General features: G+C 38.3%; 1 protein-coding gene across 2 annotated transcripts in view; it reads right to left on the reverse strand.

Annotated features, from left to right (window-relative positions):
• FRMPD4 (FERM and PDZ domain containing 4) overlaps positions 1-18,686 on the reverse strand; it is a gene marked incomplete at both ends in the record, with an annotated part of 301,819 nt that overhangs the window by 61,197 nt on the left and 221,936 nt on the right. For both annotated transcript variants that reach the window (XM_080612877.1, XM_080612876.1), the window contains 2 exons: positions 6,361-6,463; positions 8,564-8,724. In XM_080612877.1, coding sequence (XP_080469003.1) covers positions 6,361-6,463; positions 8,564-8,724 — 264 coding nt within the window. The remainder of the gene's footprint in view (positions 1-6,360; positions 6,464-8,563; positions 8,725-18,686) is intronic.

Genomic DNA, 18,686 nt, shown 5'->3' on the forward strand with positions numbered 1-18,686 from the left:
CGTCAGGTCAGATAGGAAGTTCTCATACCCTGATTCCCAGCTCTGTGCTTGGGCCAGCTGATCAGAAGTAGCTAATTAAATGCCCTGACAGAAAGCTTATCTCCACTAATGTCACTTCTAAAACTCCTACAGATAATTTGGTTCAACATTTTGTCCCCCTATTCAGTATTATGTATCTAAAACCCCAAACACTAGTAATTCATAGATCAAGGTTTGAAACAAGATGGTTACAGCCTCTAGATTTATATGCTGACCTGCGAGTATAATGGAGTATCTTCAGATTAAAAAGTCTGCATAACTGCTTTTTCAGGAAAAGCACATTTCAAGATTCTTGGTTGCTAAGCAGTATCATAACTGCTAGCTTAATATGCTTAATTTTTTCTCTATGATATTGATGAAGAAAGAATATCTTTAAGTCCACCAAAATTGCTTGATCCAATGTATGAACAGTCTAAGATCACAGACAGAAATTACACTTAAAAAATGGTATCTTAAGCTACTGGGAGAAGATGATAGGCACTGCCACTGAGCTCCCTTTTGCACTTGCATTTAGCTATGATGACGCAGAGAAGGCAACCTGATCCCTGAAACACATGGAGAAAAATGGCAGTGACAGAATCCTCATCCACTACAAGATGATGGTGAGAAGGGTCAGTATTGATTAAATGCATGTTAGTACTTAACACGCAGCCTGAAATCCTGGAGAGTTCCTTCTCTCCAGTCTTATGGTAATACAAAATGTAAACAAATTCTACTGCAGAATTGGAAGAATCCTCCAGATCCTCTTGATGAAAACTTCCTCTGACACTAACTTGCCAAAGCAAGAGTTACTTCAGAAAGTTTTTTGAGTCATTTTTCTGAAATAGAAAATCGAGCTGAGCCAACAACAAAGAAAAGCCCTTAATGAATTTCACCTTTTTCATTTCTCACTTTGCAATTAAAGTCTTTTAGTGGAATTCCACAGGACATCAAATGCTAATTTACTGCTGTTACAGTTTCAATGAATGAATTAATCTAGCTTAATTTAGCAACCTAGAAGTCAGCTTTCTATTCTAAGAGAGCTTTATGTGCTCTTTCTTTAGTTAATGTATAAATAAGCTTTCTGCAACAGGCGAGTTTATTCCAAAACAAGTATCTTGGATGGATCACCCTCTTCAGATGCCTTCTCTCTTCACAGGCTGCCTGCATAACCATTTACTTGAAGTATGAAAAAAATACCACTACTGTCTCCTACTCAGAGTCCGCATTATGTGGCAAGCTGTACATCTTACCACTTAAGTGGCAATTTCACTCAAGTATCTTACTAAATAAAAAGGCATTTCATTTATGTTGCAATGCTTATAGACTAATGCATACTCAGGACAATCTAAGATGATCAAGTAAGCCATTCATGCTGTAGGAATTATCTATAAATATATTATAATGTATATTATTTATTAGATATATTTCATCAAGTGTTTTAAAAGATGGTTTGGTTCATTAAACTGATTCTTAAAAAGATACAAATTTATCATTAGCCAATGATCATGAAATGCACCTCTGAACAACAAATTAATTGTTACAGTACATTAATACGCCTTCTAATATATTAGTTTTGCATTGTTGCTCACCTTAAATATGCAAAAATTGCTGCATTGTGCAATGACCTCAATGTTATATCAAAGTACTTATTGTTAAGTATATGTGCAAAACTTCAAGTTATCACAGTATCACAGTATGTTAGAGATTGGAAGGGACCTCAAAAGATCATCTAGTCCAATCCCCCTGCCAGAGCAGGAACACCTAGATAAGGTTACAAAGAATATAGAATAACTTGAATAAAATAAAACCAACATAAGTAGCTCCTGCTATAATTTTGAACTGACTGCACTTCAAATACATCTTCCTTCTTTAGCATTCTGTTCACTTGTTCCTTGCCTGGACTGTAACCATACATCTAGAATACTGGGCTTGTTTCTTCCTCTTTTTTCAAACTTCAATAACTTTCTGTCTTGAATGGAACACATCTAGATTGCAGACCTAAGTGATGCTCATAAAGGTGACCTCTCTTTGTATGGGAAACCATAAACATGACTTCTGGATTTCTGCTTGAAAATAGCTCAGACCATAATATGGTGTAAAAGCCATTGAACATTACCTGGAAATAATGAGTCCTTATGTATTTTGTCTGCAAATCATACAATATTCATATTTCTGCAATCTTAGCTTTCAAAGGACAACTTGAACACTAATTAAATGTTGCCAATAAAGCAGAGGCAAAAGAATTAGGTGATGAGAATGGCCTGCAGGGGATATTTATAATGAATACCCCAAGTAATCTCCAGACCTGCGACCTGCTAGGATACAGCAGTATCCCTCAATTCTCAAAAACAAACCAGAAGCTTTCACCAGGTTCCTGCTCAGTACCCCCTAGAGTCAGCAGAGGTGGCTTTAATACAATTTTCTACTTAAGGAAGCTTATTTTCAGTAATGAATATTTAGAAAGCACACACATAATTAAAATATTAAAATGCAACAGAGACAATGTGAAAATTTCTGTATTATGTGCTCTTTTTATCTCCTTGCATTTTCCTCTAGCAAAACTGTTACACAAAAGGGACTTTCTAAAATACTGGTCTATTTATTTCTAATCCTATAGGAATAGAAGGTACATAATGAATTTGGAGCTGACAGTAAAAGGGCTGAAGAAAAACAAGTGATCTGAAATAAATTGCATCAACTTAATTTGTGGAAAAATTAAAAATAAAACAGATTTATTGCTTAGGCATATGCTTTTTCCTAATGAAAAAAGATTTAATTGACATATTTCAGATACTCTTCTTGGTGGACATTCTGAATCTTTTTTTTTATTTTTTGGATTTAATGTAGACCATTGCAGAAATTCTCTTTTCCATGTTCTTTTCCTTCAATAGCATAACTCTTTTCATAAATAAATGTCCTGACAATATTTTCTGGGAAAGCAATCAAATATTTCATTACACTGAAAATGCTGTTTAACATTCAAGGTTGACCTAGCATCTAACATTTCTGTATACTTTTGCTTGGAAGTTTTGAGTCTTGCTAAGCTTGTTAAAGCATGATGCTCATCTGGTTACAAAATCTGCTTCTTTTTTCCTCATGGAGTTCTCGTTTTTCTGTTCAGCATACTGTGATCTTTATGTCTTTATTTTGAAAGAGGAGTAATTTTTTCCACACTCTGCAATTATAGACAAATAATTTCTTGACTTTAGAAAAAGGTTTGAGGGAAAGATGCATAAAAATAGGCACTGAATTTCACACCACTAATATAAAATATACCTTGTAATTCCTAATCAGTATGAGACTATGCAGTCACAGAAAAAATGTGGTGTCAGAATATCAATTTTCATTAATGTGTTGCAGTGACCACAAGATGGTCCTGAGGGACAGGAGGAAGAGGAGTCCAAGCTAAAGAGCAGACTTCGTGTTGTCCAGGGCACTGGCAGCCAGGTTCCTGTGGGATACTGCTCTGAAAAGCCAGAGCCCAGCAGAGTTGAGTGATCTTCATGGAGAGCCTCTTCCAAGTGCCAGAACAGCCTATTCCAATCCTCAATGAAGCAGGCAGGCACAGCAGAATAGTAGCATGACTCCACAGGGAACATCCGACCAAGACCCAGTGCAAAACAGAAGCCAACCAGACATGGAAACAGAGAGTTTACCCAGGAAAAAAAGAGAATCCCTACCTGGCCAGGCAGGGTTGGAGTTTACAAAGTTCACCTGGCACTGAAACTGGTACAGGATGCGAAGGGTAACAAGAAGGGCCTCTACAACTACATCAACAGTGAAAGCCAAGGGAAGTATGAATTCACTGTTAAAAGGGGTGGGCAACCAAATGAAGGGCACTGAAAAGGCCTCAAGTACCTCAACGTGCTGCTTTCTTGGTTTTGGTCTTTAGCGGCAAGATCTGCCACCCTGGTTGCTGAGTTTAGTGGCAGAATTTAGGGAACAGACAAAGTAGTCCCAGTAGTAGGCAAAGACTGAATGAGTGATTGCTTAGGCAAGAGGCCTAAGTCCATGGGCCCAGATGGTATGCATCTAGGGCAGCCACAAGAGTTGGCTCATGTCTTGTAAAAACTGTCGTCTATTATCTTTGAAAGATGCGAACTGAAACATCTGCCCAGTGTGGTTGTAAAATCCCCACCTTTGGAGATCCTAAAAACTTGATTTGACAAGTGCTTAGCAGCCACATCTAACTTTGACACTAGTTTGCTTTGAGCAAGAGGTTAGACTGAATGACCTCCAGAAATCCCATCTCAATTCTATCATTTTGTTATTATGCCTATTGCCTAACTCCTGCATCTAAAACGCATTCATTCGTGACTACAGATACACTGCTCCCAGCTGGAAAACATGATTTCAAAATATCTTCCCTGCACACTGAAAACTGAAAGCAAGCATTTTCAAAGTTGCAGATGTATGCATATGAAAACCTTCTATTATACAGAAGAGATTCATTATTTCATTGGTGTAAAGAACTTCCTCTGCTATGGTGTCAGGATTGTACAGTGACAGTGACTAATCATTCCAGGTGTCCCCACTAGCATGAAGAGAAAGCTCTTTATTTCAAATGCTGTAATATACAATCCCAATATGTTTCACTCTAGGTCCCATCAAAGAATGAGTCTCTGTCAAAATCCCAATGGCAGATAGATTTTGAAAGCAGAGGTAGAATTATAGTGTAAGAAAAGTGTCACCAAAATCTTCCCCTGGAATGCAACACCACTTAGTTTAAGACACTACCTACAGAGTCAACATAATTGGGAAGTGTGACATTCTTATTCAGTTTCTCATTTGAAGGCTGACAGAGAATCAGCCACGCAATAAATTCAGTTAGTTTCAAGCCTAATCAGTCTATTTACCTTGTTGTCATTGCTACATATTGCTGGCAGTAAAGAAATGAGAAAGAGATCCTAATTCTAATTACTTAAATATATATATATATGAAAGACGATTGAAATATGATCACTTTATGAAGAATCAAAGACATCAAAAATTAATTTAAGGCCCATTTGTGAAGCTTGTGCTGATGGCCAATACAGATTGTAGGACAGAAACTTATAAGGAACAGGACAGTTCATGCACTTCATTTGGTCATTGTGACAAAATGAAGTGCTGAAGTCCCCTCTTAATGTTCTGCATTTCTCTTAGTAGACTTACAGGTTAACACTCCTTTTTTTTTTTTTTTTTATTTTTTTTTTTTTTCTAAATCTGAAACCTGCTTAACTCAGATGAAGGAATCAGTGTTGCAGACATCTTTATACTATTTCTGTTTCTCCGTATGAATTTTGCTTAAATTTCCTTGATCCCCAGTAAACGAGCACACATTTGCTCAAATTGTGATCTGCAAGAGGAGTACAACTGTCATGGCACCTCCTGCCCAAATTTCTTGAAGCAAGTGTGACTTTCCAAAATTACATGGGTAACACAGCAGTGACAACTACCAGTTCTGAGGAGAGGTGCCTGCACAATTAAAACCTGAGTATCTCCCAGGAATCAATGAGACCCACCAATTCAGAGATTACACCAATGAGAAAGAAAAATACAGAAATAAAACTGGTGTGCAGCAACCAGGCTACTGGGATTTAAACCAAAGATTTTAATGTTTAATTTTTTTATTACTAATAATTTTTCTATGCAATGCACTAACATTTCTTTATACTCCAAATGCAAAACTTATTATATGAACCACACCACATCTTTTTCTACATCCTGAATATTTTTCAGTCCCTGTTCTTTATTTCCTTCTACATCCCATTACAAATATTGACATTTCAGCTTTCCTGCACTCTTCACAGTCAGTTTTCTGTCTTGTTTTCTGCCTCCTATCTACACATCCCTACCTACTCTTTTCACACAAATTGATCTACCTGAAATCCATCCCAAACTCTTTGAGCTTCCCTATATATTCCCATTTACATGCACCCATCTGCTCTTGAAAATCACCCCACCACATTTTCTTTCCTTTTTACATATGACAGACCTGCCTCAACTTTCTTCAGGTAAAAAAGGCAATAGAGCAATAATGACTCAAGCTGCCTTGCTCCAGGAATTATCTTTTCAACAACCCATACCAAAAATAAATACCAGGAGAACACTATTTCTCTTTTGATACCCAAGTACTTTGGAGCTGTTCCAGTATCATCTTATATTTTTTCAGTTACCCAGAGGACATTTAAAAGGACACTTCATTTAAATACTAAAATAGTTCACCATTCTTTATTATGACTAAACATTATTTTCTTTTTCCTCAGCCATGAGAAGGCAAGACTTGCTGTATTATCAAATGACTGCACGGCCAATAGGGCACTGGGTTCATGGTTTAAGTGACAGGACAGCAACTACCTGACAAGGTCGATGACTCTCTCCCTTGGAGCAGTGCTGACTGGCTCATCATTAATCATTATGATCTGATCCCCTGGTATAAGCTTTCCTTCAGAGGGACCGCCTGGAGACAAATATAAAAAAAAGCACAGGTTAGCAGACCATTGTAAATGCACTCTGTTGTTCACATACTATGAGTCTTTTCTTCTTCAAATAATTGCATGTTTAATACTAACACTATTTCTGGCATTACCAGTACTTCTTCACAAGGACAATCTTGAAAGCTAGTGAGCGTTTTTATTGAAGTTCCTCAAGTTAAGTTGCAAACCAGCATCTAGCCACCTAAACATAACAGCTTGATTTTCTGGATGGCCAAAAGGACCCATAAGAGGTGGCCTAATTCACCCTTTCAAGTGTGACCAATCACACCTTTCTCAATGTTTGTCTGATACACAAGTAAGACCACCCTAAGGATGACTCCTTTTCCCATAAAGAAATTATTTTGTTTAACTATTGTTAAGACCAGGATGTCTTTTTCTCTGGTGTCTGCATCAGATCTTCCCTGCTGCAACGTAGTTTCCTGTCCCAGGCAAAGTAACACTGGAGAACATCTTACATCTCTTTCCTACAAAACATCACTTACCTATTTGAAAGTCATTTGCAGTCTCTCCTTTGACTTCTCAGTTTTGGGCAAAACAAACCTGCTTTCTTTAATCTGAAGACAGTAAGTTTCTGTGCCTCTAGCCTCTGAGTCTCTTTTCCTCTGGATTCCTACCACTTGGTGAAATCCAAAAGCATTGCCACTTTCATTTAGACACAGATATTCAGCATTAGTCTGAGTAGACACACGTGTACATGTCTATGTGCTTTGGATTCTGACATTGCTGAAATGCATATTGAGTTTATGCTTTATTAAATGCACATAATACTTTACTTCTCAGCACGATTACGTGCCCAGAAGAGGGTGTGACATTGCAACTGCTAGTGAAAAGATGTATCCTCTCTGAACTCCACAATGATGATACACTAAAACCCCAGTAATATTACCAATATGAAAATAAAGTCCTAAAAGAAAGTGTTTCCATATCAAAACCAATTCATTTCATAACTAAGCTGATGCTCTTCCTTTCCTCTGTTTGGTTTGAAAACTTCACTTATATATATTCAGCATGAACGAATACAAATCCATGTAGGAGAATGTCGTCCTGAGTCCATTTTCCTCCACTTGGAACAGGATATAATATACACCTTTTCCAAACTGAACTTTAGCATTGAACTACATTAATAATGCTAACTTGGGAGAAAATAACTGTCTGGTTGTAATTCAAATATTAGTTACATTGCTTGGTTCATCTGAAAGCAATGAAAATATAACCAATGCACACATGTGGGTAAATGACATCAGAACTTCACAAAGTCAATTTTGCCTCTCCTCTGCTCTCTGTGGCTGGTCTGGAGGACATATTGAACAAGAGCAAAGTCAAATCTCTGTCCGAGGCTCCAAGACAATTTTACATAAGAGCTGAAGTTTCAAGCATAGAGAGCAGGAGGCTGCTAGTCAGACTGATGAGTCCCAGGTATGGTCACCCATAAGTTCAAAAATGCCACAAACCTCAATAATATTCACTCCATGTAAGGCAGTTAAGGATCTATTTTGACCTGGCTTTTTGCCACGTAGTTATACAGAAGTGTCCATTAAATAAATAATAATAAAAAAAAAACAAATACAAAAGCCAGCGATAACATCCTCTTTTTCATAAACGAATACTGCAGTTAGAACCAAGTATTACAGTGGAAACCTAGTTCTCCTTGTGAAGCTGATGATAAAAAGAACTCAAAATATGTAAGATTTAATCTCACAACTCAACATACCTCTCGAAAACACTGATTCAATGGCAATGAAGGTGACATCAAACCAATATAAATGTAGCAGGGGGAAGACCTTCTTTCCTTGAATGAAGTGGGTCAACTCTTTTCAGGCAAGCAAGAGCAACGGCTCAGAGTAATAACCTAAAACTGGCTTCTTGTTAACACATTTACATAATGTTCAAAAATGAGTGCAAGGAAGGAAACTACTGGGTAATACAAGATGCAAAAAACTACCTAGTATTTGTAACTACTTTGTCTGCCTGAATATTTTAACAGTACTCAAATTTGCAACTGTATTTCATCTCAGTCAGATTAAGTCTGAGTTTGCTTCTGTGGTCAGGTGGGGAAAACATACCTGGTGTTACTGAACGTACAACAACTGGCTTTTCACTACCAGCCACAAACCCAAATCCTAGCACAGGATCCCTCCTCATTTCCACTTTCCGAGGGGCTGGAGGGGTTATTTGGCAGCTCTCTATTCGAGGGTCTTCAAATGTGGCTGATTGTGTCATGTGACTGTGGAAAAAAAAAAAAAAAAGATGGAAAAAGGAAAAAAATCATTAAAACATGATTTTGTGGTATCTACTTGAGCCAAGCAATTTCTGCAAAGATATGAGATGAATACCTGAAATGTTCTCACTATAGGAACTAAAACATCAACTTAGTAATTTTCCGTTAGATTCTTTTCTACATGAAGTAATAATGCTCCTGGCAGGTCTCAAATACTGATCAATATTACCAGCCTATAAAGAGGTCTGTCTTTGACAGCATACATTTAATCATAACCCATATATGAAAGAAAAATAAGCCAACAATAAAACCTTTGTCATATGTACTTGAAGTTTTCATCCTTCATTTTTTGGAAGGGAAAAATAATAAAGTGATCTACTCATAATGTAAAACATAACAATTAGAGCCTGCCAGCCTCTTGTAAGAAGAGAGGACACACATTTAAATTTGGTTTTCTAAGATGCTGAGCAAGTTTCTGAGCTGAGTTCTCTCAAACAGACTACCAAAGGTACAGGTAACAGCTCTATATTTACTACTTGTGTAAACTCTGTGAAGTCACTGCAAACTGTTCCAGGGGAGGAAAAGAAGAAAAAAAAAAAAAGAAAAGATATTAAGAAAATATATTCAACAGCAATTACTGAAATACTTTCAGCTACAGTGCTATGATGATGCTTATTGTACCTAGAAGTAAAATTTCTCATAGCTGGAGGGAAAGACCTTGATTTTTCAAGCAGAAAATAAGAAAGGATGAAAACTATTCAGCATCACATATCCATGAAAGAGGTCATGGTTTAAAAACACAGAGACTTTTAAATTAACATTAATAAACATAGAAATGTGACTGATGCTGCATGCTGACTGAACTGGAACATTCTTTGTGTTTCCCACCTGATGACTGGAACTCCTCACTGAATCACAGCTACCAATTCTCAGTACTGATTATACAGAAAAACAGACCACTTCAGTGTCATACTGTTCCAAATGCCATTAATTGAACTCATGTCAGGTTGCCCAGAGAGGCTGTGGCTGCTGCATCCCTGGCAGTGTTCAAGGCCAGGTTGGACGGGGCTTTGAGCAGGAAGGTGCTTTATAATCTTACATATAAAGAGAATTAAGAGACATCCCATGCAACCAGAATTATTGCTCTCACCTCCTGTCCCTCTTCCACCTTCAAATACAATTCCCTGAAGGACTCCACACAGGCTGTCCATAAGGAAAAAGGCATCATTCAGAGATCTCTTTTCAGCATCAATGACATGCAAAAACTTCTCTGGTCTTTCCCCAACACATACGCCTCGAGCATGACATCAATTTCAATTCTCTCCACGGTCTGCTTCTATTACTGATACACAGAAAATCAGTAAAGTCTCAGTAAACTCTCAGTGGGAGCTTATTCCTGTGACTGGATTTTTCTTGAGCTTTTCTTCACAGAAACTCTCTATCCCTACCACTAGATTCTGTCTGCCTAAGAGTAACACGCTGCCTTTTTATGCATATGATCAGAGATAGCAGAAGCTACTTCCTTACAAAAATAAGGAAAAATTAAGATATTCTCTCTGCTTCTAGCATCTCTATTAGGTGAAGACAGCAAAGAAACTTTATTTTCTGTTACTAGGTAGAACTTCATATCTGATACTTAATTGTCCTCCTCCTCCTATTCCTCCAGTTCTTGTCAGTTAATTTAGGTAACTTTCTATTACATTTATTCGAAAGAAGTTTTAGAAAATCTAGAGAGTTTTATGCAGACTCTTTATGAAATCTATCTTCAAGACCTCCCAGACACCCTCTTCCCCATCAATTCCTATTTATGATTTGTCTTTCAAATGGGCTACGTTCTGAGGTGCCACTGGTATTCAAAAAACTATGTATCTATTTCAACACATGAATTTTGCTTTGGTAGAGAATATGCAACTCTACAGTTGTCACCCTTTTTAGGTGACAGCCTTACTAAAATTTCCACAAAGTTAAAATGTTCTGTTCAATCATTTCTTCCTAATAGGTGTTTCCATTTTTGTAACCAGGGCTCTAAAAGCTGACACTGTCTCCAAAGAGGAAATCCCATATTTACAAGCAACTTGAAAATACAGCTTTTGCCTTTGAAAACTACTTTCCTGCTCTCTTCAAGCACTTTGTGTAGTCTGGTTTGAAAACTAAATCATGCAGAAAAAAAACCAACAAAACAACCCCTGAAAAACCTCGCCAACAGGCTGTACTTCTGATAATAAAATCCAAGAGAAAACTCAGAGATTTGCTCAAAAGACCAGCTTTACTACCGGATGCCTCACTCCAGCCATTGCATCGGCTTGTACTGAGCAGCAGCACAGCATCAGTTATTCAAAGCCTAAGCAAGAGGATCAGCGAGGAGCCGTCCATCATGATTCTGAGAGGCACAGCAGGTTTTATTGATTTTTAAGGTTATCCACCTTCAAATACATCAACTAAAAAGACCCTTCATCTCATGCTTCCACAGCTTGCTACATCAGATATTCTTCTATCATTCAGTACGTTGGAAGTGTATTTCAAGAGAGCTGCAAGATATATGAATATGATCCCAGAAGAGATTACATGAATACTCAAAGTTTCGTGTGACGGTACATTGACAAACCTGCTTCCTCCTGTGGATAGTTCATTATTGAGATGCCAGTTGTAGTAGCATAGTTCAAGACAAATTTGAATTTTGCATTAATTGGAGGTATTTGATCTCCATGTCAGCTACGGAACTATTGATTACTGAAGAATATCTATGCTAAGAGTTCTAAAGCAGAATCTAATAACCTTGGACTTAAAATCTTACACAGAGCATCTCTTTAACAGTGAAACTTTCCTAAAAGAGTAGCTGCAACACTGCAAATTTCCCATTTCCAGTAAAAATGTGTTTAGATGGTACTATGCTTAGATCATAGTAAGCACAGTATCACCTGAAAAGAATCATATGGTACTAAAGATTTACTTTTCTGAAGGAAAAATAGAAGAAAAGGAAAAAGGCTGATTTTGAGCATCAACTGTTCTTTCCATATACACAAATGCAAGATGCCCTTAAATTGCCTTTTCAAAGACAGATTCTCGTCTCACCATTTTCAATGACTGACATGAGTCCCTGCTTCACACAAGGCTGTCTCCTCTGATGTACTCTTCTTGTGAGCAGTGGGCGACAGCTGCCATTATTAAAGAGAGTAATTCATAGAGAATTTCTTGAACAGAGATTTTATATACTAGCCTCTTCTGAGAGATAAACTGCCAGCTATGGAAAATCATAGCAGAAGTGTAATTCCAAGTACTGACTCTCGAAAGCTCTCTGTGGCAACTATACTCAAAAGAGAAGGTAACAGGCGAAACGAAAATAGTCATGTGAGTGTATATGCACCGACAAACAGAGCAGAATGGACGCATTGCAGGGTGGCATAAAATTCATGTGCACAGTCATCTACTAAGGGGACTATGGCAAGTGAAGGAGGAAGAAAATTAGGAAAGAAAGACACCTTGGGGAACACTGCTGAGCTGCGACAAAGCAGCCAGCACCTGCCAGCACAATTCAGCTACCCAGGACATTATGGGGAGCCTAATGTAGCAACTGAATACCTGAATTCATGCTCAGGGAAGTCAGAGGTATGATTTAAGGCTGGCACTTTGAATCTTCACATCATTAGATTCATAATGATTAACTTGGTAGCGCTTTCTAAGGAAACCTTCTTAGCGTTTTCCTCATTCAAATTACACACTGAATAACACATGTAATATCTAAACAAAGACTAATTAAAATGAGAGCTTGATTTAATAATGCCTATTAGTAGCTGAAAGCAAAGTATCTCAGTACAATGCTTTCTCAGCCTTCGGATTTTGACATGTCATTCCCTGGCACTTAGGGATTAGTGAGCTAATTCTGACAGTTTCGTCTAAGGCAGCTAAGAAACCCTGTCCTCAGCAGGCTGAAATTTGTTGTGCAGGAGTTTGCATTTTCACAGGAAAATGCTTAGGGGTCTAACTCTTCTAAGAAACTGAAACCTACTGCATGAATCCAGTAACGCTGGTTACAGTAAACATTATTTTGGAAATACTTCACAAAGGCACCCAACAACTTCAGCTGCATTCTGCAAAGACATCAAAAAACCAAAAAAAGAAGCAGAAAAGGTGATACCTCAAAGTTAGTTTAACACAGCTGCACACCCACACATGCAAAAACTACATAACCATAACTAAATGGGTCTTGCATTGTATCATGACAAGTGTGAAGACTGGCTGCACTGTGTTTCATTATGTATTTCCGTATTATAGCTTGTTTCTATTACTTCAAAGGTTAATACCAATTCTCAATTTTGAGGGTTTTATTCCTTAGCTTTTAAATAGTTGCAATGCCGCTGCTCTACAGATTGATTTAACCACAAAATAAACTCTGTTTTAACTTGAGACACAGCAGGTGTAATCCTGGTCAATGATGGAAAATAGTCTGTGGAAATGTCAAACCACTCATGGGTTGATGAGTGGAAGTGGCTGAGGAGGATGGAGACAGGGACTTTTTATCACAGGTTTAGTTCAGAAATAATAAAACCACTTCAAATCACTGAGCACTGTAAAAATCCTGTCTCGTTAATTCAGAGGAGGTGGAGGATCTGCTTTGTTGATTGCAATTGAGATTTTCAAAAAGACCTATGCAAGTTAAGGATGTCAAACAAAACTTCATGTATAATTGTCTAGCTGAATCCCTGAGACCATGAGCCTCCGCCCATCCACCCTGAAACTATGTCTTTGTTCATTCGGAGCCTCAGGTTATGTGCTCAAAATCTCCTTTGCAACTGGGAGTCATAAAAGCTACTGCAGCAACAAAAGAAAGTAAATTTGATTCTTGCTCAATCACCTGTCTTCAGGAATTAGCATTAAGTAAAATGACTTGAGACTTGAGACAATATTACAGAAACTGATAATAACATAAGGGAATTTTGTACTTTTCCCATTGATAATCTGCAAGAACTATCAAAACAACGACAGGAAACGGTTATCGGTGAGAACAAATACACAAACTCTGCAGAATGTGAAAAACTGATCTTCATTTATTTGTCTTAGCTAGTAGCTAAATATGAAAAGTAATTCCTTCCCTTCCCTTTCTGGCACCTCTCAGTATACCTCAAGTTAATTTATTTTCTCCTAGAAATCCCATAAGGATTAGTAAGAACTAGGACACAAGTGTCAAAATCATGCATCAACTGTATCTTTCTTCTACTTGGAAATGACATTTCAGGGAAGAGGTGCCCAAATAGTTATTACATTGCTAAGTAAAATTGCTGCTCCTACAGAGAATCTGGTGGCTTGACAAACAGTTTTTGCTCCATTTTGCAGAAAACTGGAGAGTTGCTTACAGCTTCAGAATACTTTTTCGGACATATTCAACAGACAAAAGTTTTATTTTCAGCTGTTCAAAGAAGAGTCAACTTTTAACACTTCAATAAAACATTCCCTGCACTTTCACTGTTTTCATGCAGGTAAGTGTACTGAGAGTTCAGTATCATAAGTACAAAATACAACTGGGAGGATGCATCACTTCCCCTCCTCCCCCCTTCATTCTTTCTAGGACTATATTTCTGCCCCAGTGTCAATTCTATTTTTTTCATTAGCTTCTTCAGCAGTTAAAACCTCTAAAGTCAGGTCATTTTATAGCACCCTAGAAAATGTTTGGCATATGCCATCTGGATGAACATATGGTAAAAATGTAATTAGAAGGAAAAAAGGTTTGCTGGTTTCAGAAGTTGGTGACAGCTTTTTTGATAAAATTGGATACAGGGAAATCTGACACGCAAAAAAATTTCAAAATCGACTCTTCCTCCACTGGTAGGCATGATGTGCAATCTAAAGCAAGACAAAGTGGAGCAAAATCACAGTGAATAAAACTGACATGAATACAAATTTAGAGGGATAAAAGGATTTATGCTCGGCTTCAGGCAGACACCGGGAAAAATACGCCAAAAACGTATTTTACAATGACAATTAGCACTCTCATATTGACAATATTACATGTGTAATATGTGAATGCTTCTGCATTCTGCATATCCTATATATGAATGCTATATACTTGGAAGAAAACAAACTTCTGTACTTAAATCCCACAAAGACATGGAAGTAAGCCTCAAGGCCCAGCTGCAGACTAGCAGTTGTTTGTTCCAAGGTTTGGGTCTACAGATTGCCAGAGAAATTCCCATTTATTTTCCTTTTCTCAGGATGGTGACAAGCATTTCTAGAGCTCTGTTCATGATGAACATTGAGTTTCCTGATGGCTATATTGGGATGGGACTTTTCAGGCACCAGCCAAATAGCAGAAATTGCACAGAAACATCTCAACAAAAATTGGCCACAGCAGAGAATGGGCCACAGAGGAACGAAAGATATGAAGGAACCCTGCAGAGAGGATTTATGAATATCATAAGATGACTTACAGAACAAAATAAAGGTCAAAAATGAAAACAAATACTCTTTTCAACACTTAAATATCTTGAAAAAAACTTGACACTGTAACACTTGACACCTTAATACTTGAGAAAAAAAATCTCAAAGGAGAACATCTCCCAAAAGAAGACAATGAGAGCTCCCAGCAACAGTGGCCACCTGAATGCTGGGATTTCCTCCCCTGTAAGCAGGGCATGATGCCAGCCTCTGCCTTCTTTACTGACTGAAATACACAGCCAACATTGGTGCGCCAACGATGAGTGTGTCTAAATTGCACCCATACACATATGGTACATAATGCACGCTGACAGCCCTCCCCCTTAATGTGTAATTATGCTGCTACACACCACAATGAACGGCATTTCTGCATCCAGTTTTTGTTCCAGCAATTTTTTCCTGACAGAGTGACACTAACTTTAGCAGCTATGCTTCTGGTTTCAAAGACTGAAGTGAGATTCAAAAGGGAATGAGATTCAGGAACCCACTCTGTAGGCTTGAGCATAACCAAATTAAGCTCACAAATTATTCAAGGGTACAAGATCGGGTGGAGAACAAATTGCATCCCACAAGCAATCCCAGGGCAAGCCCTGTGGGAGAGAGCAAGGCAGCAGAAATCACTGGGGCTCACATTAGCTGGTTATGCCAAGGGCCCCAAATGCACCAACTGGGCCTTGCCATTTCCTGGAACAGAGATTTAGGACCCCACTGGCATTTCCTTCCTTGAAGAAGGTTTTCATCAAGTCGGTTCTCACATATGCAGCAAGGGCTGGACGTGCAGCTCAGGGACACAGGATGTTTGGCCACCTGACTGGTCCAGGTCTTTCAAGAAGAAAACTGTGTGATATGTTTTTGCTAGAAATCAGAATTACTGGCTCTCCTCCAAGGCAGGAATGCCTTACATTTACTGAAGTATACTTTGCTTTTTACCCCACAAAATGCATTTTCATTATGTGATCTGAGCAACTCCATTTGGGATAGCAAACTACAATGAGGTCTTTAAAGATGAGCTGAAATGTAGCTTTTCATTATCTTCTATTTATGCATCAGTAAACCCTGTTGCAAGTAAAGACATAACAAGGGAGGGGAAAAAAAATATTTACTGAACTCCAAATATACAATAAATTCATTTGGGCTGAAAGTGTACTCTGGAAAACAGAACAAATAATTCCTATCCATCCTGCTTTTGAGAAGTTTCATGCTAACCCACATCAACAGCAATCTATCAGCTCCTGCCTAGCTGAGCTCTGCAGCAAACCACAGAGGAGCTACACTGAGGGCTACCAGTGTTTCCCATCTAGCAATGAAAAGGAGCTGCCATCTCCAACTCAACATAAGCTACTCGTCCAACTGAAATGTTAAATAAAGAAAGGAGGAGGAGAAGCATCATGGAAATAGCTTTTTAAGGTGCTGATTAGATTAAGAAAGCTCCTGATTAAAAAAAGCTGGTCTGGTGCAATTGCTCCAACATGCACTTGTCACTCTTTGTAAAAACTAAGTGTGTAACATAAGGTTGTAAGAGGACAGAATCCAGACTTAATGTGCCCATTGTAATCCACCAGTACAGCTGGGCTTGGCATGAACAAACAACTGGAATACCAAAGCTCCTGCCTCAGCATCTTTGCACCTGCCTGACTCCTGGTAGCTCAGTACAGTTATGAGCATATGGAGATAAGCACTTTCAACAGAAGTAAAACCTATTAATTTCTTCTTTGAACATAATCTTCCTCATTCCTTCATCAATTGAATGGATGAGCAGGTCACAGAAAGGGCTTTGAGTTATCTACTCATTTCCTTCCTTTTCACAGTTTACACTGGAGGGCTCCTGAACCAAAGACAGCCTTTCTGGTGGTACCCCATTTACTGCCTCTTCAGCAAAACATAGCCTTATTCAGATGGAAACTAAACATCAGCTGGAAGTAGTAATCAAGTGAAAGTAACAACATACAGGTTAGTAGATACAAGGTGGGTACTCAACACTGCAGCTGCTTAGTTCATGTACAATCACATATTTAAAGGTTCAGGGATATAAACTACAATATCATTGTGGTGGCTACCGTTCTCTGCACTTGGAAGCAGGTTGGAGAGCTGATTTCAGCAAAGGGAGACATGGCAACCCCATTAGAAATGTGAATTTCTCTGAGTTCAGGGGCACATGGAGAAACAATATCAATGTCAGTACAATAAGCTCTCTCCAGTTTCCCATGCTCAGCATGGATTCTCTACCCTGGAGACTCAGGCACAAGGAATCTTATAAAGTTGCTGTGCTTTTATAAAGAAGTCCAACTTCTGCACTGAAGCAATGAGTGCAAGGAAAGGCTTTTAATTCTCCACCTACAAGACAGAAGTGAATTTTTGTAAAGCAGAAACGATCTACAAGCAGCAAAGGTGTATAGAATGAATTTAAAACATTTTCATATTAACTCATAAAAGCCCCAAACTCAAGCCTTCACATTCTGTAACTCAGTCTTCACAGTCAGTCTTCAAAGTAAATCTTCTAATTCTGTAACACCTTTGGAGAAGGCTTCCAGGACAGACAGGAAAAAGAGAAAACATCTCTTTCTTTCCCCTTTCTTCTAACAATGTACAAATAGAGAGGATTACTTTTCTTGACTACTGATTTGGGAGTGTGCCATAATGACTCCTCAGCAAATGCAAAACAAGAGAGAGAACTTAATTGAAATAATCTAGAATGACAGATTGCACTGATGGGAAGCGAGGCTGCCAGATAGAGCTGTCATGGGAAAATTAAACTTGGCCTATAGAAAGGAGGAAAAAAAATCAGGTGTTTTTGATAATTTTTTAAATTTATTTTTCCTGATAGATTATTTGCTATAACTCAGCACAAGATGGCTGAATGATTTTTCTGGGCCTACTTTTTCATTTCAAAGGAAGCTGATAACCTTTCTAAGTGACAGCACTTCTAGTAACCACAGGGCATTTTATATCCCTTAAAAATAAAGCGTTTTGCTGATCATGTTTCAGCTTCATTATATCCAAGAAGCTTTTGCTAAAGCCTGTGGGTAATTTCTATTTACCTATTGCACTGGTTTGGGCTGGGATAGAGTTAATTTCCTTCATAGTAGCAAGTATGGGGTTATGTTTTGGATTTGGGCTGAAAACAGCATTAATAATTCAGGGATGTTTTGGGCTATTGCTGAGCAGTGCTCACACAGAGCCAAGGCCTTTTCTACTCCTCACACCACCCCACCAGCAAGTAGGCAGGGAGTTGGGATGTGACACAGCCGGGAGAGCTGACCCCAAATGACCCAAGGGATATCCCGTATCATACAATATCATACTCAGTATACAAAGCTGGGGGAAGAAGGAAAGGGGGATGTTCGAAGTGATGGTGTTTGGCTTCCCAAGTCACCATTATGCATGATGGAGCCCTGATTTACTGGAGATGGCTGAACACCTGCCTGCCCATGGGAAACAGTGAATGAATTCCTTGTTTTGCTTTGCTTGCAAGCATTTCCCCAACCCCCCCCCCCAAAAAAAAAAAAAAAGAAGGAAATTATAATGGAAGCTGTAGCCAG

The sequence above is a fragment of the Psittacula echo genome (assembly GCF_963264785.1).
Source record: "Psittacula echo genome assembly, chromosome: 3".
NCBI classification, from domain to species: Eukaryota; Metazoa; Chordata; class Aves; order Psittaciformes; family Psittacidae; genus Psittacula; species Psittacula echo.